Genomic DNA, 27024 nt, shown 5'->3' with positions numbered 1-27024 from the left:
ATGAGGTACTGAGCTCAATCCCCGGTAGCACATGTACCAGAGTGATGTCTGGTTCTTCTTCTCTCCTATCCCTCTCATTAATAAATAAAATAATTTTTAAAAGAAGATGTATGTACATGTATGTTCTTAGCAGCACAATTTTTAATAGCCAAAACCTGGAAGCAAACCAGGAGTCTAACAACAGATGAGTGGCTGAGCAAGTTGTGGTATATATACACAATGGAATACTACTCGGCTAGAAAAAATGGTGACTTCACCGTTTTCAGCCGATCTTGGATGGACCTTGAAAAATTCATGTTAAGTGAAATAAGTCAGAAACGGAAGGATGAATATGGAATGATCTTACTCTCAGGCAGAAGTTGAAAAAAAAAGATCAGAAAAGAAAACACAATTAGAACCTGAAATGGAATTGGTGTATTGCACCAAAGTAAAAGACTTTGGGGTGGGTGAGTATGGAGAACACAGGTCCAAGAAGGATGAGAGAGGACCTAATGGGGGGTTGTAATGTTATATGGAAAACTGGGAAATGTTATGCATGTACAAACTATTATATTTGCTGTTGAATATAAAACATTAATTTCCCAGTAAAGAAATTTAAAAAAAAAGAAAAAGAAAATTGGGAAATGTTACACTTGTACAAAGTGTACAAGTATTTTACTGTCAACTGTAAACCATTAATCCCCAATAAATAAATAAAATAAAATACTTATGTAAATAAAAATAAAATATGTATTGCCTTGTAAACAAAGATTGCTCTAAAACGCATAACATTATGCAGCCCAGGAGGTTGTGAAGTGGGTAGAGTGCTGGACTTGCAAGCCCAGGGTCCAGAATTTGATCCACATATGCCAAAGTGATGCTCTGGTTTCCATTCTCTCTCTCTCTTCTTAAAAATATTTTATTTATTAATGAGAGGGATAGGAGGAGGGGGAGAAAGAACGAGACAATACTTTTACATATGTGCTGTCAGGGACTGAACTTGGGACCTCATGCTTGAGAGTCCAACTCTTTATCCACTAGGCCACCTCCCGGACCATTCTCATTCCCTTTCTCTCTCTCTCTCTCTCTCTCTCTCTCTCTCTCTCTCTCCCTCTGTTTCTCTCATAAATGAATAAATATTTTAATAAATAAGTAAAATTATTATAAAATACAAAAAATATTTCTAGTAATATTACTCTCAACCTCATAATGATGTGAAACAGTGAAACAGTGGTCCTCTCCCTCTCTCTCATAAATAAATATTTTAATAAGTAAATAAAATTATTGTAAAATACAAAAAGAGAGAGATCTTTCTCATTCTCAGCTTCATAATGCAAAATGAATGATAAAAAGTTGTAAGATGGGTTGAAACATGCAGAAGAATGAAACTGAATCACTGTATTTCACCAAATACAAAAGTAAATTCCAAGTGGATCAAGGACTTGGATGTTAGACCAGAAACTATCAGATACTTAGAGGAAAATATTGGCAGAACTTTTTTCCGCATAGATTTTAAAGACATTTTCAATGAGACGAATCCAATTACAAGGAAGACTAAGGCAAGTATAAACCTATGGGACTACATCAAATTAAAAAGCTTCTTCACAGCAAAAGAAACCACTACCCAAACCAAGAGACCCCTCACAGAATGGGAGAAGATCTTTACATGCCATACATCAGATAAGAGTTTAATAACCAATATATATAAAGAGCTTGCCAGACTCAACAACAAGACAACAAATAACCCCATCCAAAAATGGGGGGAGGACGTGGACAGAATATTCACCACAGAAGAGATCCAAAAGGCCAAGAAACACATGAAAAAATGCTCCAAGTCTCTGATTGTCAGAGAAATGCAAATCAAGACAACAATGAGATATCACTTCACTCCTATGAGAATGTCATACATCAGAAAAGGTAACAGCAGCAAATGCTGGAGAGGGTGTGGGGTCAAAGGAACCCTCCTACACTGCTGGTGGGAATGTCAATTGGTCCAACCTCTGTGGAGAACAGTCTGGAGAACTCTCAGAAGGCTAGAAATGGACCTACCATATGACCCTGCAATTCCCTTCCTGGGGATATATCCTAAGGAACCCAACACATCCATCCAAAAAGATCTGTGTACACATATGTTCTTGGCAGCACAATTTGTAATAGCCAAAACCTGGAAGCAACCCAGGTGTCCAACAACAGATGAGTGGCTGAGCAAGTTGTGGTATATATACACAATGGAATACTACTCAGCTGTAAAAAATGGTGACTTCACCGTTTTTAGCCGATCTTGGATGGACCTTGAAAAAATCATGTTGAGTGAAATAAGTCAGAAACAGAAGGATGAATATGGGATGATCTCACTCTCAGGCCAAAGTTGAAAAACAAGATTAGAAAAGAAAACACAAGTCGAACCTGAAATGGAATTGGAGTATTACACCAAAGTAAAAGACTCTGGGGTGGGTGGGTGGGTGGGGAGAATACAGGTCCATGAAAAATGATGAATGAAATAGTGGGGTTGTATTGTTAAATGGGAATCTGGGGAATGTTATGCAGGTACAAACTATTGTATTTACTGTTGAATGTAAAGCATTAATTCCCCAATAAAGAAATAAATTATTTAAAAAAAAAAAGTTGTAAGAAAAAAATCCTCAGGGGAGACAAGAGTTAGCTCACCTGGTAGAGTTAATACTTCATCATGTACAAAGACCTCTTACTCAAGTGCTCAAGACTGCCTGTTGCACCAACTCTCAGCACCCCCCTCTTTAAGAAACCATTTATTTCATTTTAATTTTTTTATTTTTCCCCAGAGCACTGCTCAGTTCTGGCTTATAGTGTTCCTGGGGACTGTACCTGGGGATTGTCAGTGCCTCAAGCTCTAGTACTACTGAGGGTCCTATTGCCTCATCCCACTTACGGGTTTTATATAAAGTCATTTTATGGGAGTGGATGGTAGCGCAGCAGCTTAAGCGCACATGGCACAAAGAGCAAGGACCGGTGTAAGGATCCCAGTTCGAGCCCCCGGCTCCCCACCTGCAGGGGAGTCGCTTCACAGGCGGTGAAGCAGGTCTGCAGATGTCTATCTTTCTCCCCCCCTCTCTGTCTTCCCCTCCTCTCTCCATTTCTCTCTGTCCTATCCAACAACGACATCAGTAACTACAACAATAAAACAATAAAGGCAACAAAAGGGAATAAATAAATACAATAATTTTTTAAATAAAGTCATTTATTTACAAAAAACACATAATCATAGCACCTTAGCAGGTTGTTGTGAGAATTTGAGATGTAGGTCAAAAGACTGTCTGGCACTAAGTTTCTATCTAATGAATGGTACCCAACATAATGGCAGATTTCTAAAAAGACCCCAGCATAGAAAAAGATCTATGATTTACCATCTTCTTTGCTTCATCTGGTTGGAACTTGAAGGAATCATGTTAAGTGAGATAAGCCAGAAAAGAGATGGGCAAATGCCAGATGATCTCACTTATTAATGGGATTTAGGTTAAAAAAAAAAAAAACAGAAATGGAAAACACAAAGTGAAACTTCGACTAAGCGCAGTGTGTGCATCAAAGCAGAGGACTCTGGGGAAAGGAGGGGAGGGACAGAGTGGACAGGGCCTTGGGAGTCTATTGCATGATGATGGAAAAGGATCTAAGTAGGGGGTGAGAGTGTTTTGCAGATGCCTATCATAGGCATCAAAGTTCAACATCCTCGAGGAAACACTCACGAAAGACATGTCTCTGATATCTGATTACTGTAAAAAATGGCGACTAATTCCTAGCACTGCTAAAACGGTATCATCTGTTTTCCATCTACACCATGCCTCGGCATCACGTGAGCTTAATGTGCATCTTGGCAATATGAGAATCCGGCATGAAGCCCAGCCAGTCTATCTTGGCGTTACTCTCGATCGCACTCTGTCATTTCACAAACATCTCATAAAAACTGCAGCAACGGTGGGCGCGAGGAATAACATCATTGCAAGACTGGCCAGCTCCTCATGGGGCGCGAGCGCTTCCACACTACGATCATCCTCTCTGGCATTATGCTATTCCACTGCAGAATACTGTGCCCCAGTATGGTTCCGTAGCCCCCATGTCCACTTGGTCGATTCCAAATTATATTCCTCCATGAGGATAATTTCTGGAACCATCCGTTCCACCCCGGTTCCATGGCTGCCAGTTCTTAGCAACATCGCCCCGCCAGATATTCGTCGGGATGCGGCATCATCTAAGTTCATTTCCCACGTCTACGCTCGACCGGACCTGCCAATATACGCGGATATCTTCGCCCACCCTGTCCAACGCTTGACGTCTCGTCACCCAATCTGGTGCCCTACGCCTACACTGAACTTCTCTGTTCCAGTCTCTTGGAAACAGAGCTGGCAGTCAGCTGAGGTAAAGAACAAACACCTCATCACAGACCCCTGCAAGTGTCAACCCTGCTTTGACCTAGCACGTTATGATTGGGCCCTCCTCAATCGATATCGAACAGGCCATGGCCAGTGCGCCGCTATGTTCCATCGCTGGGGATCCAGAGATGACCCGAACTGCCCCTGTGGCTCCAGACAGACTATGACCCACATAGTCAACGACTGCCACCTCTCCAGATTCAAAGGAGGTCTCGAAACTTTACATCAGGCTCAACCTGATGCTGTTGACTGGCTATGGAAGATGGGCAAACGCTAGAAGAAGAAGGGAGATGGAAAACTGTACCCGTATGATATGTCAACAACAGCACTGGAAGCCATTAACTCCCTCCCAATAAAATGGGTCTGTAAAAAAAATCTGTGACTCACTTGTCAACAATTTAAGCATGCAAAATTCCTCTGGCAATTTTGAGGTTTCAGAGGAGTGATCAGAATGTGAGGAGGATGGTTTCATATTCAAGTCAATAGCAGGCCTGGAAAGAAAACAGAAGAATGAGATTCTGCCAAGTGTTTTTACTGGTAGTTAGAACATGATCAAAAACCACTGACCCTAGAGTTGCCCTCATTTATGAGATATAAGCCCACAACAAAAGTCCACACACATAAGTGATCCTAATCATGATGTGGAGGGATTGAAATAAATTTAAACAATGCATGCTTGGGGCCGGGGTAGATAGTATAATGGTTATGCAAAGAGACTTTCATGCTTGAGGCTCCAAGGTCCCAGGTTCAGTCCCTTGCTCCACCATACCAGAGCTGAGCTGTGCTCTGGTAACAAAAAAAAAAAAAAAAAGTATGCTTGTGGAAAACAGCTCAGTGCCTTGTCAAAAAATTAAATATGAACTGATATATATTTAACAGTCATCCTATTTCTGGGCAAATGCCCCCAATATTTATAATACACACAAAACAATCAAACATAATTCCATACAAATATTTATTCATGCATAGTACACATTTTACCAAATGCAAGGACCCTGGTTCAAGACCCCACTCCCCACTTGCTGAGGGAAAGTTTCACAAGTGGTGAAACAGGTCTGTGGGTGTCTATTTTTCTCTTTACCTAACTCCTCCTCCCATTTCAATTTATCTCTATTCTATCTAATAAAAATAGATGGAAGGGAGAAAATTGCCAACTTAGCCCATAGGTGGCACAGTGGGCAGGATTCTAGATTTTTAAGTATGAGGTTCTGAGTTTGATACCTACTATGGCATGTGCCAGAGTGATATTCTAGTAGTGCTTTCTCTCTCTCTCTCTCTCAACCTCTGTGTGTGTGTGCAGGCGCAGGGTCACACACACACATGCACACACACACACACACATGCACGCACGCACGTGTATACCTCCCTTATAAAATAAAATGTTTAATCTTTTAGGACAGGGGAGATAGAATAATGGTTATTCAAAAGACTCTCATTTTCAAGGTTCCGAGGCCCTAGGTTTTATCCCCAGCATCACCATAAGCTGGAATTGAGCTGAGCTGAGCTGAGCTCTGGTCTCTCTCCCTGTACCTTTCTATTTCTCTCATTGGAATAAATAAATAAAATATTTTAAATAAATGAATAAATCTTATTTTTACTTTTTATTTACTAGAACAGAGAGAAATTGAGAGGGGGGGAGAGAGAGAGACTTGTAGACCTGCTTCACTGCTCATGAAGTGTCCCCCCCTACAGGTGGGGCTCAAACCAGAATCTGCGCATGATAGCAGGTGCTCTCGATCGGGTGCACCACCTGTCCAGTCCCCAAATAAATCTTTTTTAATTGCAAGTTTATTTTATTTTACTATGTATTCATCACAAATTTAAAATAAAATTTTATTGAGATGACATTAATTTATAATATTATGTAAGTTTCTGTTGTACAGAATCCATGCTCCTTCTAAATATATCAGACAGTTAACTTCCTGGTAAGAATGTTCCCCCAATATTTATGGTTCTGACTGAACCCCTACTTACTTAAGATTAACAGGCTCTTTGCTGGAGGCTGAAGACTCACTGACAGTTCGTTTTATTTCAGCAGAGGACAAGGGAATGACACTTTTGTCAGAGGATGTTGTATTGGTACAACAGTCTTTAGATGCCAGAAAGTCATTGTGGCTGGTTCCTACAACATAGATATCACCATTTGATCACAGTAATGAAGACATTCTCCACTCTATATTTTGTGCACTTTTATTTTTGAACAACTAACTTCTGTCGAGCATCTGCTTTCTCTGGGGATCATGTTAGCATCTTACACGCACTGTTCCACTTAATTCTCATAACAACCCTCCGATTGCTTATCCTTCCATTTTGTAGGCAGAGAAAGTAAAGTTCAGACATAAAGCAACTTACCCAGATCACAGAAAATAATCATCTAAGCCCAGATTTGATCATAGTTCTTATGACAGTACAGTCAAAAATCCTAACCACTGGGTACTTGGCCCTCCCAACAATATGAATTAAGTGGAAAAGATACTACTATGAATTAAGCAAAAAGGGTAACAGTACATTATATGAAACCTCAATACTATTTTCCAAAGAATGTGTTCATAGAAAGACTGGTGAATGACCCAAAGAGGTGTCATCAAAAGTGTGTGTGTTGGTAGGGGGACAAGTGGTGGTTCACCCACCAGAGTGCACGGTACCATGCATGAGGACCTATGTTCAAGACCTTAGTATCCACCTGTAGGGGGAAAGCTGTATGAGTGGTGGAGCAGTACTTCAGGTGTCTCTCCTCTCCCCCGCCACATATATGTTAGCGAGCAAAAATCAAACCACCATCCACTGCAAGGAAGCAAAAGATGTTTATTTACGAATTTGAATCTGGGCTGAGTGGTGACTGACAGCAGTCTACCAGCTCAACCCTAAACAAGGCTCAAATCACACAATTTATAGGAATTTAGACTATACTCAGGGAGGGGGAACACATCACCTTATCAGCCTATATTTAATAACATGTTATAGAAAATGCAAAATCCAATCATTTTAAACTTAGCAAAAGCATGATCCATTCAAAGCAAAGCACGGGCTCGTTTCAAACATTGCAAAATCACACAACCAATAGAATCTAGCCAGGTAGGGTCACCACATCCCCCCGCCATCAGCTGCCCCTTCTTAGAAAATAATTTCTTAGTGCAAAGGCCCTGATAAGCTCTGCCTATTTGCAGGGTCTTGGTAAACAACCGGTGGCTTACTGATTAGGTCCTGTTCTTCAAGGGGGAAAGGGCAAGGAATTTTCCATCTCACAATACTAGCAACTTATACTAAAAGGAACTTAACAACTTCTGCATAAAAAGGGAACTTCAAGGCTACTGCCTTTTACAATATATATCCTCACTATCAAAAAGAAAGAAAATAGTAGCCAGGAACAGTGGAGGTGTGTCAGAATCTAACCCCACTGATAAACCCTGGTGAAAAAAAAAAAACAAAATATCTTTGAGGGCCAGGGTGAGCACATAATCATTATGCAAAAAAAAAAAAAAACCTCTCCCATGCCTGAGGCTTCAAGGTCCCAGGTTCAATACCCAGAACCACCAGATGAAAGAGCTAATCATTTAATCATTGCTATGGTAGAAGGAGGAGAAAGGGAGGAAGAGGAGGAGGGGAGGAGGAGGAAGGGGAATAAAATTAAGGAGGAAGAGGATGATGAAGAACAGAAATGTCATCATACTGTAGTGTCATCCATTTTTTATATTTTATTTATTTATTTATTATTTATTAGACAGAGACAGAGAGATGTCTAGAGGGAATGGGGAGACAGGGAAGGAGAGAGAGAGATACCTGCAGCACCACTTCACTGCTCGTGAAGTTTCCCCCTTGCAGGTGGGATCATTTCATTTATATACACATTTTCCCCACCAGACAGTCATAGTCATCTTAGAGACATCCAGAATAGTGCCAGGCATAACGGAGATACACAATAAATGTTTGAATAAATAAATACAGAAGGATTATACTCTCCAATCACTGGCATCATAAGTAAAGAAATTCTGAAAGTCATTGACCACCAGATAGAAAAGTGAGCCATTATCACCACTCCTTTATATAGTTATTGCTTTATGAAAGTCATTGTCAGTTCTTATCATTTTATATGTAAGTGTGTACTTTGTTTAGCCACTTAACAAAAAGTCCAGATGAATGAATAGCACACTTCTTTATGCATAATGTCATAGAGAACAGAAACTCAACAGACAAAATGTAAATTCACAAAGTACCAGAGATAGCTTACCAGGTAGAATGTTAACTTTACTTGAGTGCAAAGACTCAAGGTCGAGCCTCCCAGCACCACATGGGAGTACCACATTAGGGGAAGCTTAAAAATCAGTAGAGAAGTACTGTGGTATCTCTCCTCTTTCTTGTCTATCTCTGCCTCTCTCAACCTGATATTGAAAGGAAGAAAGAAAAAAACAAAAAAACAAAAAAAAAAAGGACCCATCAGGAGCAGTGGAGTCACACACATGCAAAAAAAAAAAATTTACAGGGCTGGGTGGTGGTGCACCTGGTTGAGCGCACATGTTACAGTGCTCAAGGACCCAAGTCTGAGCACCCAATCCCCACCTGCAGAGGGAAAGCTTCACAAGTGGTGAAGCAGGCCTGCAGGTGTCTCTCTGTCTCTCTCCCTCTCTATCTCCCCAGTCCTTTCAATTTCTGGTGGTTACTATCCAATAAAAATAAAGGTAATTAAAAAAATTTTTAAAATTATTTTCAGGGCCAAAATGTGTTTTCAAGAAGCAGCCAAACCTCAACATGCTTCACCTCAGACTGTGTCCAGAGACTTCACATGTGGAATGACAACCCTTCAGCTTCATTACTCGGGTGAGACCTTTCCTTTTATAGTACACTCTAATTTCATCTCAGGTGGTTCACTTTCTAACAAAGTCCCATAACCTAGATATACACCAGTTTCTGTGAGAGAGATCTTATGTGCACACGTATCCATAAACTACTGCAAAATATATACCTGAAAGCAGAAGTACACTAGAGTTTGCAGTGAGTACCTCCCTAACACTTCCTCTCCACTATTCCAAGCTTTGGGTCCATGATTGCTCAACAATTTGTTTGGCTTTGTATGTTAACTCTCTTTTCAATCACCAGGTTCCAGATGCCACCAGGATGCTGGCCAGGCTTCCCTGGATTGAAGACCCCACCAATGTGTCCTGGAGCTCAGCTTCCCCAGAGACACACCCTACTAGGGAAAGAGAGAGGCAGACTGGGAGTATGGACCGACCAGTCAACACCCATGTTCAGTGGGGAAGCAATTACAGAAGCCAGACCTTCTACCTTCTGCAACCCTCAATGACCCTGAGAGATAGAGAATGGGAAATCTATCAGGGGAGGGGATGGGATATGGAGATTGGGTGGTGGGAATTGTGTGGAGTTGTACCCCTCCTACCGTATGGTTTTGTTAATTAATCCTTTCTTAAATTTAAAAAAAAATAATAATAATGAAAACAAAAAAAAAAAAGCAGCAGCCAGCCAGGAAGGAAGCTTAGTAAATAGAATGCAGTTTTTGCATGTATGATTATTTTGATACCTTGTACTCTATACCAGAGATTCTGCTCCAGACTCTCTCTCATAAAATAAACTTTTAATTTAAGAAAATTACAAGAAGTAAGAGTCAGAATTCTCTGATTCTTGAAGAAGGTTTTTATGCTGTACTGAGGGATGAACCCAGGGTCTCAGATATTTGCAGTACCATCACTGAGTAGCCTCCCTGGCCTAGTTTTTTTCATTTGTTCTTTTTTTATTAGTGTCATTATTTCTCTCCTCTTTTATTTTATTTTATTTTATTATTATGCCTGGGGCTTTACCATTCAGGGATGACTTTTTTCAGAAAGAGAGAGACAGACAGAGACCAAGAGGTATAGGGAGAGAAGGACAGAGACCACAGCACCAAAGCCTCCTCCAATTGGTGAAGGCCATGCTTGAACCTGGACCACACACATGGCAAAGCAGTGCACTATACAAGTGAGCTATTTGCCAACCACTTTATTTATTTCTTTGAGAGAGGAAAGAAAAGACAGCGAAAGTACAAAAGAGAGAGAGAGAGAGGTGAGAGATGACACAGTACCGCTCCACCATCCATAGAGTTCCTTCAGTGCTATCCATGGTACTTGCATCTGTAACCTGGGCTTCAACCCAGGGTCTCACACATGCAATACACATGCACAGAATCTATTGAATGAGGTCTCTCCCAGTCCCTTGAGTACATTTTTAGACTGATCACTGCTCTACATCAGCTATTTGTAATTCTCCAATACTTACACAATATCTACTCATTTTTTAACAAATCCCTCAAATTCATGTAGCAAGTCAATCCTAAGATTTTTGCCTGTGATTTTACATAGTTTAAAGGATATCTGAACTACTTTCTTCCTCCCCTCACAGTTCTCCCATCTTGGGGTTTCTAAAAACATGACATTAGGATAGTCTGCAACTACCAGGGAGTGTTGTTAAAAGCACAGATTCCCAAATCAAGTCATAGACCCTTGAATTAGAATCTTGCTAAGTGCCTGGGAATCTACACTATGAACTAGTGCAGAAAATGTTCTCCCTTCTCTTGTAGTAAAGCTCATGTTGAGCAGTGATGTTCTTCCTCTTCGAGTCAAGTTTCCATCAAGCACTGCATTCTATCTGGTCCTACTTCCTAGGTTCTAGGTTCAATCCCTGGTACTAACAGAGACAAGAGCTGAACAGTGCTCTGGTTAACAATTAAAATAGAACGGGGCTGGGCAACAGCACAGCCAGTTAAGTACACATGTTATGGTGGACAGGGACCTGGATTCAAGCCCCAGACTCCGCCTGCAGGGGGGAAGCTTCACAAGGAGTGAATCAGTGTTGCAGGTGTCTCTCTCCCTCTCTAGGTTCCCCTTCCCTCTCAATTTCTCTGATTCTTCCCAATTAATTAGTTAATTAAAGCTAAGTAAATAAAATAGCTAGGGAGATAGTGTAATGATCATGAAAAAAAATTTTCATACCTAAGTCACCAAACATCCTGGGTTCAATCCCCAGCACCACCATAAATTAGAGCTGAGTAGTGCTCTGGTAAAATGACAAAATAAAGGGAGTCAGGCGGTGCGCAGTGAGTTAAGCACATGTGGCAAAGCGCAAGGTCCAGAGTAAGAATCCCGGTTAGAGCCCCCAGCTCCCCACCTGCAGGGAAGTCACTTCATAGGCGGTGAAGCAGGTCTGCAGATGTCTATCTTTCTCTCCCCCCTCTCTGTCTTCCCCTCTTCTCTCCATTTCTCTCTGTCCTATCCAACAACAATGACATCAGTAACAACAACAATAACTGCCAGGTTTGCGTCTCTCTCCCAGGAACTCCTGGCTGCATGGTAATACAATTCTTTATTCATGCAGGAGCTCCAGAATCGGGTGTGAGCACAGTGGGTTAAGCCACTTGGCGCCAAACCGCAATGGCCACCTCTCGCTCTGCACGCCAGCCCTTCTCCAGGTCGGGACTTGGGAGAGAAAAGAGAAGAGAAAGAGAGTGAAACCAGGAACAGAAGTGGGCTTTATAGGGTAAAACCGTAAGTGGCAAGTCTGAACGGAGATGGCTGGGAAACGGATTGGAGAAAAGAAAGAGCAGCAAGGTAGAAAGCTTCCATAGCAACGGTTGCTAGGGTTTCAACAGGCAGGATTAATGTACCCTGCAGGCAGGGTGGGTCTCGAGGTAGAAAGAAGATAGAACAAAGGTGGGGATCTTTCAGGCAAAACAATGATTATGTAAATAGGCCATAATATCAGCAATGGAGCATGGAGCAGAGCAGGGCTGGGGTGCTGGCTTAAAGCCTGACAAATAACTACAACAACAACAAAAAACAACAAGGGCAACAAAAGGGAAAAACAAATATTTTAAAAAATAACAAAATAAAGTAAAATGTTCTATTTCCCAAAACACAGAATTTTCCAAATTTGCCTGGTCATGGGAACATCATTTGGGGGATTTCCTCAATATCTAGATTCTAGGAGCCTGACCCAGACCTACAGGGGAAGCACAGCTGCGACCCTGGAGGTGACCCTGGAGGTGCTGGACTCCCAAGCATGAGTTCCTGAGTTTGATCCTCAGTATCAATATGCCTGAGCAGTACACTGGTTTTCTGTCCGTCCCCTCCTTTCTCTTACTATTTTTTAAAATACACAGCCATGTGTAGGAAGAGGAGAGCTTGGGTCTCCACATATAGTGATGGTTGCTTGAGGCTTAAAGAATTGAGATGGAGTGGAGACCAGTGAAATCAGGGAGATGAAAGGAGCACGATTATGAAGAAGAGAACACAGGTGCCCGCCAACCAAAGGAATAACCACTCACATTCTAAACCACAAAAACAGAGTAAACAATCACACTCCCTAGCTGCAATATAGTGCAGTCAGAGATCAGAGATCAGTAACAAAAAGGCAGCCAGAAAGCATCCATTAACTTAGAAACTCACACCATGATTCTAAATATTTCATGTAAAAGAAGAGATTGTAGTGGGAATCATGAGGTACTTAATAATCAATGACATAAGTACTATCGACCAAAACCTACAGGGTTCAACTAAAGCACTATCAGAAACTTAAGCCGTAGGGCCAGAAAATAGTTTAGCAGGTAGAGTGCAAGCCTTACTGTTTATTAGGGCCTGAATTCAAGATTCAATTCCTGTCACCACATTGGAGTACTATGGACGGCACCAGGGAAGGTCCATGGGTAGTGGAGATATTGGTCTGTCTCTCTTTTCTCTGTAAATCGCTCTAAGTACACATTATAGAAATATAATTGACCAGATCGCTTTCTCTCCTCTCCTCTCCTCTCCCGGATCAACTAGGAATACCAAAGGAGACCACCAGGACCGAAAGAAGACAGGACTAGAATGACCACAGAAACCCAGTAAATCACCCGTGAGTACAAACACGCGTGGCTGGTGACAGAGAGGAGAGAGGGGCCTAAGGAGAGATTAAGTGACTGCTAACAGTTCGACAGTTTGTCAGTGGAGACACCACCTCCAGTCTGCTCCACCAACAAGGGGACAGCTGAAGGGAGGAAAGGACTCCCCAGAGACTCACCAAGTGCAACTCTGAGTCTCCATTGCTACTACACTCAGAATCTGGAGCAGCAATAGGGAGGGACACCAGGGTACAGAGATCTAACGGGGAAACTCAGGAGAAGACCTATACCTCGGTGGCATAGCTGAGGGGCTGTGAAAGTCTCTTTGCATAACCACTGGATTATCTCTGCCACACCCTGCTTTATCTCTTGGTCAGGAGTCAGTGATTAAGCTAAGAAGCCTATTGATAGTTTAAAAGCCCTCAGGCACCCATAGCCTACAGGGGAAAAAAAAAGAGGCTTTTACACCACTGAGCTCCAACTCAGGGATTGAAAAAACTGTTCACTTATATAAAATGGTTAAAACAACAAGAAAAAATATTGGAGACTCAAACCAGGACAAGAGTCAAGCTAAAAGTCCTCCAGAGGGTGAAGCACAAAACGAGTTCAACATCCAAACATTAGCTAAGGAAATAATAACAGGAGTGAGTAAAGAATTTGAAAAAATTGTAATCAGAAATGCAGGAACAACAAATGAGAATATGGAAGAAAATTCTAATTATCTCATGGTTATTAGAGAGCTGAAAGCTGAAATTGCTGAGCTAAGAAGGCAACTAGCTGAACAAGCTAAAACAGTATCAGAGCAGGGCAACAAAATAGATGAACTCCAGAAAGCAGTAGAGGGCAGAGAGAATAGAATCAATGAGGCTGAAGACAGAATTAGCAAGATTGAGGATGAATTAGAGACAACTAAAAAAGAAGTAAGAGATCTCAAAAAGAGATTAAGAGATACTGAAAACAACAACAGAGTCCTATGGGATGACTTCAAAAGAAACAATATACGCATTATTGGCTTACCAGAGGAAGAAAGAGAAGGGGAGGAAGAAAGCGTTCTCCAGGCCATAATAGCTGAAAATTTCTCTAGTCTAGACAACACCAAAGACATAAAGATTCAAGAAGCCCAGAGGGTCCCAAACAGAATTAACCCAGACCTAAAGACACCAAGACATGTCATACTTAGATTGGAAAGGAATAAGGATAAAGAAAGGATCCTCAAGGCTGCAAGAGAAAAACAAAGAGTCACCTACAAAGGAAAACCCATAAGATTAGCAGCAGACTTCTCCATACAAACACTACAGGCCAGAAGAGAATGGCAAGATATCTATCGATTGCTCAATGAGAAAGGCTTTCAGCCAAGAATACTATATCCTGCTAGATTGTCATTCAGACTAGATGGAAGCATCAAAACCTTCTCAGACAAGCAACAGTTGAAGGAAGCAACCATCACCAAGCCTGCCCTGAAAGAAGTTCTGAAAGGTCTCCTATAAACAACCAGACCACCACAAATAGGACATATATCAAAACACTCTAAAACTCTACAAGAATGGCGTTAAAATATCTTCAATCTTTGATATCAATAAATGTCAATGGCCTGAATTCACCTATTAAAAGACACAGAGTAGGAAGATGGATCAGAAAACACAACCCAACAATATGCTGTCTACAGGAAACTCACCTAACGCAACAAGACAAACACAGACCTAAAGTGAAAGGATGGAAAACTGTCATTCAAGCCAATGGCCCACAAAAAAAGGGCAGGAACAGCTATTCTCATATCTGACATGATAGACTTTAAAATAGATAAGATTAAAAAAGATAGGAATGGACACTACTTAATGCTCAGAGGATCAGTCAATTAAGAGGACTTAACAATTATTAATATCTATGCACCCAATGAGAAGCCATCTAAATACATCAAACTTCTACTGAAAGAGCTACAGCAATATATTAACAGTAACACAATCATAGTAGGGGACTTCAACACCCCACTATCTCAACTTGACAGATCATCCAGGCAGAAAATCAGTAAAGACATAAGGGAGCTAAATGAAGAGATAGATAAACTAGAACTATTGGACATTTTCAGAGTCATTCATCCCAAGAAACTGGAATACACATTTTACTCAAATCCACATGGATCATTCTCAAGGATAGACCATATGTTAGGCCACAAAGACAGCATCAGCCTATTCAAGAGCACTGAAATCATCCCAAGCATCTTCTCAGACCACAGTGGAATTAAACTAACACTTAACAATCAACAAAAGATTAGTAACAGCGCCAAAATGTGGAAGCTCAACAGTACACTTCTTAACAACTTCTGGGTCAAAGAGGAAATCAAGGAAGAAATCAAAATGTTTCGAGAGTTCAATGAAAATGAAGACACAAGCTATCAAAATATTTGGGACGCAGCTAAAGCAGTCCTAAGAGGGAAGTTCATAGCTATATAAGCACACATTAGGAAACAAGAAAAGGCACAAATAAACAGCCTGACTGCACATCTTAAAGACCTAGAAGAAGAACAACAAAGGAATCCTAAAGCAACCAGAAGGACAGAAATTACTAAAGTTAGGGCAGAAATAAATAACATTGAGAATAGGAAAACCATACAAAAGGTCAATGAAAGTAAATGTTGGTTTTTCGAAAGAGTAAACAAAATCGACAAACCTTTAGCCAGACTCACAAAACAAAAAAGGGAGAAGACCCAAATAAATCGGATAGTAAATGAAAGAGGAGATATCACAACAGACACTGCAGAAATTCAACATATCATGCGAGGCTTCTATGAACAACTATATGCCACCAAGCTAGAGAACCTGGAAGAAATGAATGATTTCCTAGATACCTACCAACTTCCAAAACTAAGTAAAGAGGAAGTGGATAACATGAACAGGCCCGTCACAGCTAATGAAATTGAAACAGTCATCAAAAATCTTCCCAAAAATAAAAGTCCTGGACCAGATGGTTTTACAAATGAATTCTACAAAACTTTCAAAGAAGAACTAATACCTCTACTTTTAAAAGTCTTCCAGAAGATTGAAGACACTGGAATACTCCCTGCCACCTTCTATGAAGCCAACATCACCCTGATACCAAAAGCAGACAGGGACACAACCAAAAAAGAAAACTACAGACCAATATCTCTGATGAACATAGATGCAAAAATATTGAACAAAATTCTAGCCAACCGGATACAGCAGTATATCAAAAAGATTGTCCATCATGACCAAGTGGTGTTTATCCCAGGCATGCAAGGTTGGTTTAATATACGTAAATCAATCAATGTGATCCACCACATCAACAAAAGCAAGACCAAAAACTACATGGTCATATCAATAGATGCAGAGAAAGCCTTTGACAAAATACAACATCCCTTTATGATCAAAACACTACAAAAAATAGGAATAGATGGAAAATTCCTGAAGATAGTGGAGTCTATATATAGCAAACCTACAGCCAACATCATACTCAATGGTGAAAAACTGGAAGCATTTCCCCTCAGATCAGGTACTAGACAGGGCTGCCCACTATCACCATTACTATTCAACATAGTGTTGGAAGTTCTTGCCATAGCAATCAGGCGGGAGCAAGGAATTAAAGGCATACAGATTAGAAGAGAAGAAGTCAAACTCTCCTTATTTGCAGATGACATGATAGTATACATGGAAAAACCTAAGGAATCCAGCAAGAAGCTTTTGGAAATCATCAGGCAATACAGTAATGTGTCAGGCTATAAAATTAACATTCAAAAGTCAGTGGCATTCCTCTATGCAAACACTAAGAAGAAATTGAAATCCAGAAATCAGTTCCTTTTTCTATAGCAACAAAAACAATAAAATATCTAGGAATAAACCTAACCAAAGAAGTGAAAGACTTGTATACTGAAAATTATGAGTCACTACTCAAAGAAATTGAAAAAGACACAAAGAAGTGGAAAGATATTCCATGTTCATGGGTTGGAAGAATTAACATCATCAAAATGAATATACTACCCAGAGCCATCTACAAATTTAATGCTATCCCCATCAAGATCCCAAGAACATTTTTTAGGAGAATAGAAAAAATGCTACAAATGTTTATCTGGAACCAGAAAAGACCTAGAATTGCCAAAACAATCTTGAGAAAAAAGAACAGAACCGGAGGCATCACACTCCCAGATCTCAAACTGTATTATAGGGCCATTGTCATCAAAACTGCTTGGTACTGGAACATGAACAGACACACTGACCAGTGGAATAGAATTGAGAGCCCAGAAATGAGGCCCCACACGTATGGACATCTAATCTTTGACAAAGGGGCCCAGACTATTACATGGGGAAAGCAGAGTCTCTTCAACAAATGGTGTTGGAAACAATGGGTTGAAACATGCAGAAGAATGAAACTGAATCACTGTATTTCACCAAATACAAAAGTAAATTCCAAATGGATCAAGGACTTGGATGTTAGACCAGAAACTATCAGATACTTAGAGGAAAATATTGGAAGAACTTTTTTCCGCATAAATTTTAAAGACATTTTCAATGAAACGAATCCAATTACAAGGAAGACTAAGGCAAGTATAAACCTATGGGACTACATCAAATTAAAAAGCTTCTTCACAGCAAAAGAAACCACTACCCAAATCAAGAGACCCCTCACAGAATGGGAGAAGATCTTTACATGCCATACATCAGATAAGAGTTTAATAACCAACATATATAAAGAGCTTGCCAGACTCAACAACAAGACAACAAATAACCCCATCCAAAAATGGGGGGAGGACGTGGACAGAATATTCACCACAGAAGAAATCCTAAAGGCCGAGAAACACATGAAAAAATGCTCCAAGTCTCTGATTGTCAGAGAAATGCAAATCAAGACAACAATGAGATATCACTTCACTCCTGTGAGAATGTCACACATCAGAAAAGGTAACAGCAGCAAATGCTGGAGAGGGTGTGGGGTCAAAGGAACCCTCCTGCACTGCTGGTGGGAATGTCAATTGGTCCAACCTCTGTGGAGAACAGTCTGGAGAACTCTCAGAAGGCTAGAAATGGACCTACCCTATGACCCTGCAATTCCCTCCTGGGGATATATCCTAAGGAACCCAACACACCCATTCAAAAAGATCTGTGTACACATATGTTCTTGGCAGCACAATTTGTAATAGCCAAAACCTGGAAGCAGCCCAGGTGTCCAACAACAGATGAGTGGCTGAGCAAGTTGTGGTATATATACACAATGGAATACTACTCAGCTGTAAAAAATGGTGACTTCACCGTTTTCAGCCGATCTTGGATGGACCTTGAAAAAATCATGTTGAGTGAAATAAGTCAGAAACAGAAGGATGAATACGGGATGATCTCACTCTCAGGCCGAAGTTGAAAAACAAGATTAGAAAAGAAAACACAAGTTGAACCTGAAATGGAATTGGAGTATTACACCAAAGTAAAAGACTCTGGGGTGGGTGGGTGTGTGGGGAGTATACAGGTCCATGAAAAATGATGAATGAAATAGTGGGGGTTGTACTGTTAAATGGGAATCTGGGGAATGTTATGCATGTAAAAAAAAAAAAAAAAGAAGTAGAAACGCAAAGCAGAAATTGACTGAGTTTGGAGTATGGCACCAAAGTAAGAAAGCAGAAGTACACTAGAGTTTGCAGTGAGTACCTCCCTAATACTTCCTCTCCACTTTCCCAAGCTTTGGGTCCATGATTGCTCAACAATTTGTTTGGCTTTGTATGTTAACTCTCTTTTCAGTCACCAGGTTCCAGGTGTCATCAGGATTCCGGCCAGACTTCCCTGGATTGAAGACCCCACCAATATGTCCTGGAGCTCAGCTTCCCCAGAGACCCACCCTACTAGGGAAAGAGAGAGACAGACTGGGAGTATGGACCGACCAGTCAACGCCCATGTTCAGCGGGGAAGCAATTACAGAAGCCAGACCTTCTACCTTCTGCAACCCACAATGACCCTGGGTCCATGCTCCCAGAGGGATAGAGAATGGGAAAGCTATCAGGGGAGGGGTGGGATATGGAGATTGGGTGGTGGGAATTGTGTGGAGTTGTACCCCTCCTACCCTATGGTTTTGTTAATTAATCCTTTCTTAAATAAATAAAAAATAAATTAAAAAAAAAAAAGAAATATAATTGACCAGGGATCTGGCGGTAGCGCAGCAGGTTAAGCTGCTGCAGGTTAAGCTGGTTAAGCTCCTGGTTCAAGCCCCGGTTCCCCACCTGCAGGAGCATCACTTCACAGGCAGTGAAGCAGGTCTGCAGGTGTCTATCTTTCTCTCCCCTCCTCTCTCCATTTCTCTCTGTCCTATCCAACAACAATGACATCAGTAACAATAATAACTACAACAATAAAACAACAAGGGCAACAAAAGGGAAAATAAATATAAAAAAAGAAATATAACTGACCAGGAAATGGCCCACTCAGTAGCACACACACATTACCATACACGAGGACCTGGGTTCAAGCCCCTTGTCCCCACCTGCAGGGAGGAGGCTTCACAAGTGATGTAGCAGTCCTGCAGGCGTCTCTCTTTCTCTCTCTCTTTTTTTTAATTTATTTTTTAAATATTTTATTTATTAATTATTGGATAGAGAGAGAGAAACTGAGAGGGGTGGGGGAGACAGAAATGGAGAAAGACAGAGAGACACCTGCAGCCCTGCTTCACCACTTGTGAAGTTTTCCCCCTGCTGGTGGGGACCAGGGGTTTGAACCTGGGTCCTTGCACACTGTAACATCTCTCTCTCTCTCCTTCTATATCCTCATCCCTCTCAATTTTTCAATCTCTGTCATAGTCCTGGTGAGCTATCTTGCCAAGCTGAACCACTTGTAAAATTTAATCACTATAGTCCACATTTTTCACCTATATTGATCTCAGTGCAACAAGAACATGAGAGATACAGCATTTATGTAAGTGAGTGCTCCTAGACTAAAAAGGTGCCTCACCAAGAAGAGCAGGTGCCTTGATGTGCTCTGAGTCTCTGAACCACAAGGGTGGTGCTACAGCACTGGAGAAAGCTCCAGTGGTGTGGTGCCTCCCCTTTCGCTGTCTCTGTCTGTCTGTCTGTCTTTCTCTTGGAATGAAAAAACAACATGGAGAGGTTAAAAAAATCACACGTACACAAGGCCCTAGTTCTAGGGGAAAATAAATAAATATTAAAAAATAAAGACAGAAAGAAAGAAGTTACATACAGACATGAATTATGGTGATGTCATGTATCCTAACAATGGGATGTATCATAACAATGGGATTTTCAAAGTTAACCCAATTGCCAAATAATTTGACTATAGCAATAATTATCTATTGCCTTCTTAAACCCTAAGACAGGAGGAACCTCCCATTTCCTCTATATAGCCCATATTTCCCCTAGTCCTGGAACCTCTAGGGTGGGGCTCACTTTCCTGCATGCTTCCCTTAATTTATGGCAAGTGATACAGCATCTGCTGATCCCAACCTAATCAATGCAATGCGTACTACCTTGGCATGCTACACTTCGGACTGTGTCCGGAGATATCAGGTGTGGAATGTTATCCCTTCAGCCTATTTACTCAGGTGAGACCTTTCCTTTCTCACAGAATTCTTTAATGATTTTTAAAAACATTTTATTTAATTATTTATTTATTTTCCATTTTCTTGCCCTTGTTGGTTTTTTTATATTGTTGTTGACACTGCATCTGCTGAGCCCAGCCTAATCAACTCAATGAGTACCACCTCGGCATGCTTCACTTCAGACTGTGTCCAGAGACGTCAGGCGTGGAATAGCAATCCTTCAGCCTCATTACTCCGGTGAGACCTTTCCTTTCTCATAGGATTCTCTAATTCCATTTTGGGTGGTTCACTTCCTAACAAAGTCCCAAAACCTAGATATAGACTAGGTCCCATGAGATAGTGCATATGTAACACATGTATTCATAAATTAGGGCAAAATATATTCCTGAAAGCAAAAATTCAAAAATATACAAAATAAAGCAGAAACAAACCAATGGGACTACATCAAATTGAAAAGCTTCTGCACAGCCAAGAAACTATTAAACAAACAAAGAGACCCCTCACAGAATGGGAGAAGATCTTCACATGCCATACATCAGACAAGAAACTAATCACCAAAATATATAAAGAGCTCAGCTAACTTAGCACCAAAAAAGCAAATGACCCCATCCAAAAATGGGCAGAGGATATGAACAAAACATTCACCTCAGAGGAGATCCAAAAGGCTAACAAACACATGAAAAACTGCTCCAGGTCACTGATTGTCAGAGAAATTCAAATTAAGACAACATTGCGATACCGCCTCACTCCTGTAAGAATGGTATACATCAAAAAGGAAAGCAGCAACAAATGCTGTAGAGGCTGTGGGGACAGAGGAACCCTTCTGCACTGCTGGTGGGAATGTAAATTGGTCCAGCCTCTGTGGAGAGCTGTCTGGAGAACTCTCACAAGGCTAGACATGGGCCTTCCATATGACCCAGTAATTCCTCTCCTAGGGTTATACCCCAAGGACTCCATAACACCCAACCAAAAAGAGGTGTGTACTCCTATGTTCATAGCAGCACAATTCATAATAGCTAAAACCTGGAAGCAACCCAGGTGCCCATCAACAGATGAGTGGCTGAGAAAGCTGTGGTATATATACACAATGGAATACTATACAGCTATCAAGAATAATGAACCCACCTTCTCTGACCCATCTTGGACAGAGCTAGAAGGAATTATGTTAAGTGAGCTAAGTCAGAAAGATAAAGATGAGTATGGGATGATCCCACTCATCAATAGAAGTTGAGAAAGAAGACCAGAAAGGGAAACTAAAAGCAGGATCTGACTAAATTGAAAGTAGGGCACCAAAGTAAAAACCCTGTGGTGAGGGGGAGGGTGGACATGCGGCTTCCTGGGCCGGTGGGGGGTGGGGGTGGGTGGGTAGGATGGGACACAGTTTTTTGGTGGTAGGAATGGTGTTTATGTACACATCCTAGTAAAGTGTAGTCATATAAATCACTAGTTAATTAATATGAGAGGGGGAAAATTAATTGTATGTCTCAAAGTTTTTAAAACACAGACTGAGTCTTTTTAATATATAGGCTGTGTATTTGATATCCAGACTCTCTCAAAAGCCTAGACCAAGTAGATCAGAAGCAACCAGTGGCACAGCTATTTACAAGATACTGGGTACTATACAGCAAACCCTAACAAAAGGACTTTTCAAAGTTAACCCAATTACCAAATAATGTGATGATAACATTAACTATCCATTGTCTTTTTGAACCCTAAGACAGCAGGACCTCACATTTCCCCTATAGAGCCTATATTTCCCCCAGTCCTGGAACCTTAGGATAGGGCCCACTTTCCCACATGCCTCTCCCAATCCATATCAAATAATATTGCATCAGCCGATCGCAACCTAATCAACGCAATGATTGCCACCTCAACATGCTTCAGCTCAGACTGTGCCCAGAGACTTCAGGTGTGGAATGACAACCCTTCAGCTTCATTACTCGGGTGAGACCTTTCCTTTCATAGTATTCTCTAATTCCATCCCAGGTGGATCACTTTCTAACAAAGTCCCGAAAACCTAGATATAGACCAGGTTCTGTGAGAGAGAGCATATGTTCACACGTATCCATAAACTAGTGCAAAATATATACCTGAAAGCAGAAGTACACTAGAGTTTGCAGTGAGTATCCCCCCCCCCAACACTTCCTCTCCACTATTCCAACCTTTGGGTCCATGATTTCTCAACAATTTGTTTGGCTTTGTATGTTAACTCTCTTTTCAGTCACCAGGTTCCAGATGCCATCAGGATGCTGGCCAGGCTTCCCTGGACTGAAGACCCCACCAATGCGTCCTGGAGCTCCGCTTGCCCAGAGACCCACACTACTAGGGAAAGAGAGAGGCAGACTGGGAGTATGGACCGACCAGTCAACGCCCATGTTCAGTGGGGAAGCAATTACAGAAGCCAGACCTTCCACCTTCTGCAACCCACAATGACTCTGGGTCCATGCTCCCAGAGGGATAGAGAATGGGAAAGCTATCAGGGGAGGGGATGGGATATGGAGATTGGGTGGTGGGAATTGTGTGGAGTTGTACCCCTCCTACCCTATGGTTTTGTTAATTTATCCTTTCTTAAATAAAAAATAAATTAAAATATATATATATATACAAAAAACACTGAAAAAAGAAGTTAGATACAAAGGCAGAGTTATAATAATACTTTCATCAGATTTCTCTTCAAAAGCTCTAGAGGGGAGGAGAGAGTGGAATGACATATTCAAAGTTCTGAAGGAGAGGGGATTCCAGCCACAAGTATTGTATCCTGCAAAATTATCCTTCAAATATGAGGGAGAAATAGAGGTTTTCTCAAATATACAAGAACTAAGGGAATTTGCCACAATCAACCCCACCTTACAAGAACTGCTGAACCCCACAACTACTTGAGTCCCACAAGAAAGGAGGAAGCAAAGGAATACAGGTTCCAAACACCAAATTGAAGATGTTGCCATGATGTCAACCTGGCTTGCCTGGACAGACAGCCTCACCAATGTACCCTGGAACCTCACCTCTCCAGAGCACTACCACAGTAGGGAAAGATAGGGACAGGCTGTGAGTATGGATTAACTTGTCAATGCCCATGTCCATCAGAGAATCAATTACAGAAACTAGACCTCCTGCACCCCATAATGACCCTAGGTCCATGCTCCCAGAAAGATAAAGAATAGGAAAGCTGGAAGTCTGGCAGTAGCGCAGCGGGTTAAGCGCAAGAGGTGCAAAGTGCAAGGACTGGCATAAAGATCCCAGTTCGAGCCCCCGGCTCCCCACCTGCAGGGGAGTCACTTCACAAGCAATGAAGCAGGTCTGCAGGTGTCTATCTTCCTCTCCCACTCTCTGTCTTCTCCTCCTCTCTCTATTTCTCTCTGTCCTATCCAACAAAGACGACAAGAATAATAACTACAACAATAAAAAAGGGCAACAAAAAGGAATAAATAAATAAATATTGAAAAAAAAAGAATAGGAAAGCTTCCGATGGAAGAGATGGGATATGGAATTCTGGTGGTGGGAAATGTGTGGAATTTCACTCCTCTTATTCTATGGTTTTTGTCAATATTTTCTATTTTTTTATTTTATAAATAAATTTTAAAAAGTACAAATAAAATATAAAAATACAATAATACTACAAAAAAAGCCCAAAAGAAGTTTCTGGTGACTAAAAACGAATTCAGGGAAGTAGAAGAGTTTACAAGAAAAATCTGTTTCTTTGGTACCATCTGTGAGGTTTAAGATAATCACTTCCCTTCATTTAGGCAGGAATAACACCTTACATAATCAAGAAACTTTTCCCACTTGTCATCTCAGCTCATTTGCGTAACTGCACTGACTAGTGGGAGAAGAAAATAACATCAAGCTGAGCTAGTTTAGCATGAGTACCCTTCAACCCAACCTCATTTTCCTACCCCTGCTTATTTGCTCTACCAATAACCTAAGGATCTAGGTCAGTGGTTTGTCTTTTTTTTAAGATTTTATTTATTTGTTAGTTTGTTTGTTTATTTATGAGAAAAATAGGAGATAGAAAGAACCAGACATCTCTCAGGTACATGTGCTGTCAGGGATTGAACTTGGGAATTCATGAGAATCCAATGCTTTATCCACTGTGCCACCTCCCGGACCACTACATTAGTGATTTCTATCCCCACCCCAACCCTTTGTTTTAATCATAGGCTCTACTGAGAAATCCTGTAGATATTGAGCCTACACTGCATAGACACACACAGTTGTGTGCTCATCTTCCAATACTCATGGAGCCCCTTTCTTCCCAAAACCTGTACCCTCCATGTCAAGCTGAATTCAGATGGGATATCCCCAGTGGACACCCTACCATGCAGAAAGGGAAGGAAGCCACAGGTCTTGGATAATGTGGTCTGTAGATCTCAGAGGCTGTGGTCTGCTGACATCTCTAACTCAGAAACATGAAGCCCCTCTATCCTGGCCTTAAAACAGCAGCTCCCTCTTTACCAATGTGCAAGCTGAAAAGGGAGTGGGGAGTCTGGAGCTTTTTTTTTTTTTTTAATGAAATCTTTCTTATATCTAATATCACTAACCTACCTCCCTAGCCTAGTTTTATTTTCTGTTTTGAGAGAGAAACAACAAAGCAACATCTACCATCTGTACAGACCGGCCCATTTCTGTCCTTGGTGCTCTCATGTGGGGCTGAGGACAGCATCCAGCTCTTCTACATGGAAGGCATTTGTTGTACCTTCTACCGGACCTTGGGGCCCAAGTCTGGAGCTTAAAGTCAGAAATTCCCAAGCTTTCTTTCCTTGATGACCTGTCCGTACTGGACAATGAATGGTCCTTACTCCACCTACTCTACCAGCTCCCACAGGTGGTGTGGATGAATCGTGGCGAGACCTGGAATACAGAGGAATAGGAGCCAAGCCAAGATCTTATGGGGCAGCACTGGAACTTTCTACACTCCCTCTTTGCAGCATTCAGGCCATTGCCTATAACGAACAGATGCATGCCAACCGAGGCATACACTCACTGGGAGTTTTTCTAAGAGACTGTGGCAGTTCTGACCTATGACAGTGCTCTCTAAAAGCAAAAGTGCCATTCCACCATCCTCCTCAGTCCTTAGAACTAATTATAGAGCTAACACCCATCACAGAAATTAAACAAGGCGAGAATTGCACAATCAGCCACCATTCTACCAGCTGCCCCACTCTGTAAGTAGTGCCACAAATCTATTTATATACGAGCAGAACACAGGCTTTGGAGATCCAAAGGCTTTGTCAAATCCCAGCTTTACCACTAGGCAGGTTAAATCCGGGTTCCCTTTACTCATCCATAAGATGTTAGAGGATCCAGGGAAGTAATTTATGAGACACTTGGCTTTGATGCTGCTCTTGGGCTAATACAGACATAAGCTACCATTCAAGTACATGTCCCCGAAGTAACTTCCTTTTATATTTCAAAGAGTGCTTTCCTGGCTCTAATAATACTTGGATAGGGGGGCCAAATCCACACTCCAGAATGGTGGTACAGCACTCAACTGTAGCTGCTTTCCATCGCCTCCGTCCCACTAGTCTCTTGTCTTCTCGGCCTTCTCCAGCTCGCTGTCACAGGTCACTCTGGAGAGGAAGGGGAGGTGGCAACCCTGAGGACAGTCTCCAGACTCTTCCGTTCACCTTGAATTGAAGTATCAGTCAAAGTAAGCTTCACCAGCCACTGAGTCAGAGTTTCCCTCCCGCCTTCTGCCTGGGTGTTTTGGTTTGGATACCCCAAAGCTCCAGGTAGCTCTCACCCACCCTCAACGGAGCTAGATCAGGGCTCCCGGCCCCACCCAGCAGAGATGCTCCTTTCTACCCCTGCCCCAGGGGATGGCCCGGTGCCTATGACATCAACCCACCAAGTGGCAGCCTCACTGCTGAGTACTGAGTAGAGGAACAGCCAGTCAAGGACCAGAGGGACCGCGCCACCTACTCCTCGGGCAGTGGAGAGTTCTGAGGTTGCCAGGACACCCAGAAACAAAATCAGATTGTCAAGGGGCGGAGCTTCATGATCCTGCGCGTGCCTGCGCAGCCTCTCCAGCTGGGAAGGGTTGTGTGGGTTTGTGTGGGTTGGGCGGGGGCTGTGTGCAGATGTCACTCCCATGTGTGTGCATGTGTATGTATGCGTGCGTGCGCGCGCGTGTGTGTGTGTGTGTGTGTGCGCGCGCGCGCGCAAGATAGGTGGTTTGAGCATGTATATGTATGTGTACATGTGTGTATGCATGAGATGTGGTTTGTGTGTGCATGTGTA

At 41.7% G+C, this 27024-nt stretch overlaps 1 protein-coding gene across 1 annotated transcript in view; it reads right to left on the bottom strand.

Moving 5' to 3' along the window:
• SPATS1 (spermatogenesis associated serine rich 1) overlaps positions 1-26717 on the bottom strand; it is a 55832-nt gene extending 29115 nt beyond the window's left edge. Inside the window, exons 1-4 of the mRNA XM_060189901.1 lie at positions 26633-26717; positions 26277-26411; positions 6357-6504; positions 4770-4873 (exon numbers count right to left, since the gene is read on the bottom strand). Of these exons, the coding sequence (XP_060045884.1) occupies positions 4770-4873; positions 6357-6504; positions 26277-26292 (268 nt within the window). The 5' untranslated portion in view covers positions 26293-26411; positions 26633-26717. The remainder of the gene's footprint in view (positions 1-4769; positions 4874-6356; positions 6505-26276; positions 26412-26632) is intronic.
• Positions 26718-27024: the final 307 nt, after the last annotated feature.

The sequence above is a fragment of the Erinaceus europaeus genome, chromosome 4, assembly GCF_950295315.1.
Source record: "Erinaceus europaeus chromosome 4, mEriEur2.1, whole genome shotgun sequence".
Lineage (NCBI taxonomy): Eukaryota > Metazoa > Chordata > Mammalia > Eulipotyphla > Erinaceidae > Erinaceus > Erinaceus europaeus.
The sequence above is the reverse complement of the archived record's forward strand: the minus strand, read 5'-3'. Positions and strand labels throughout refer to the sequence as shown.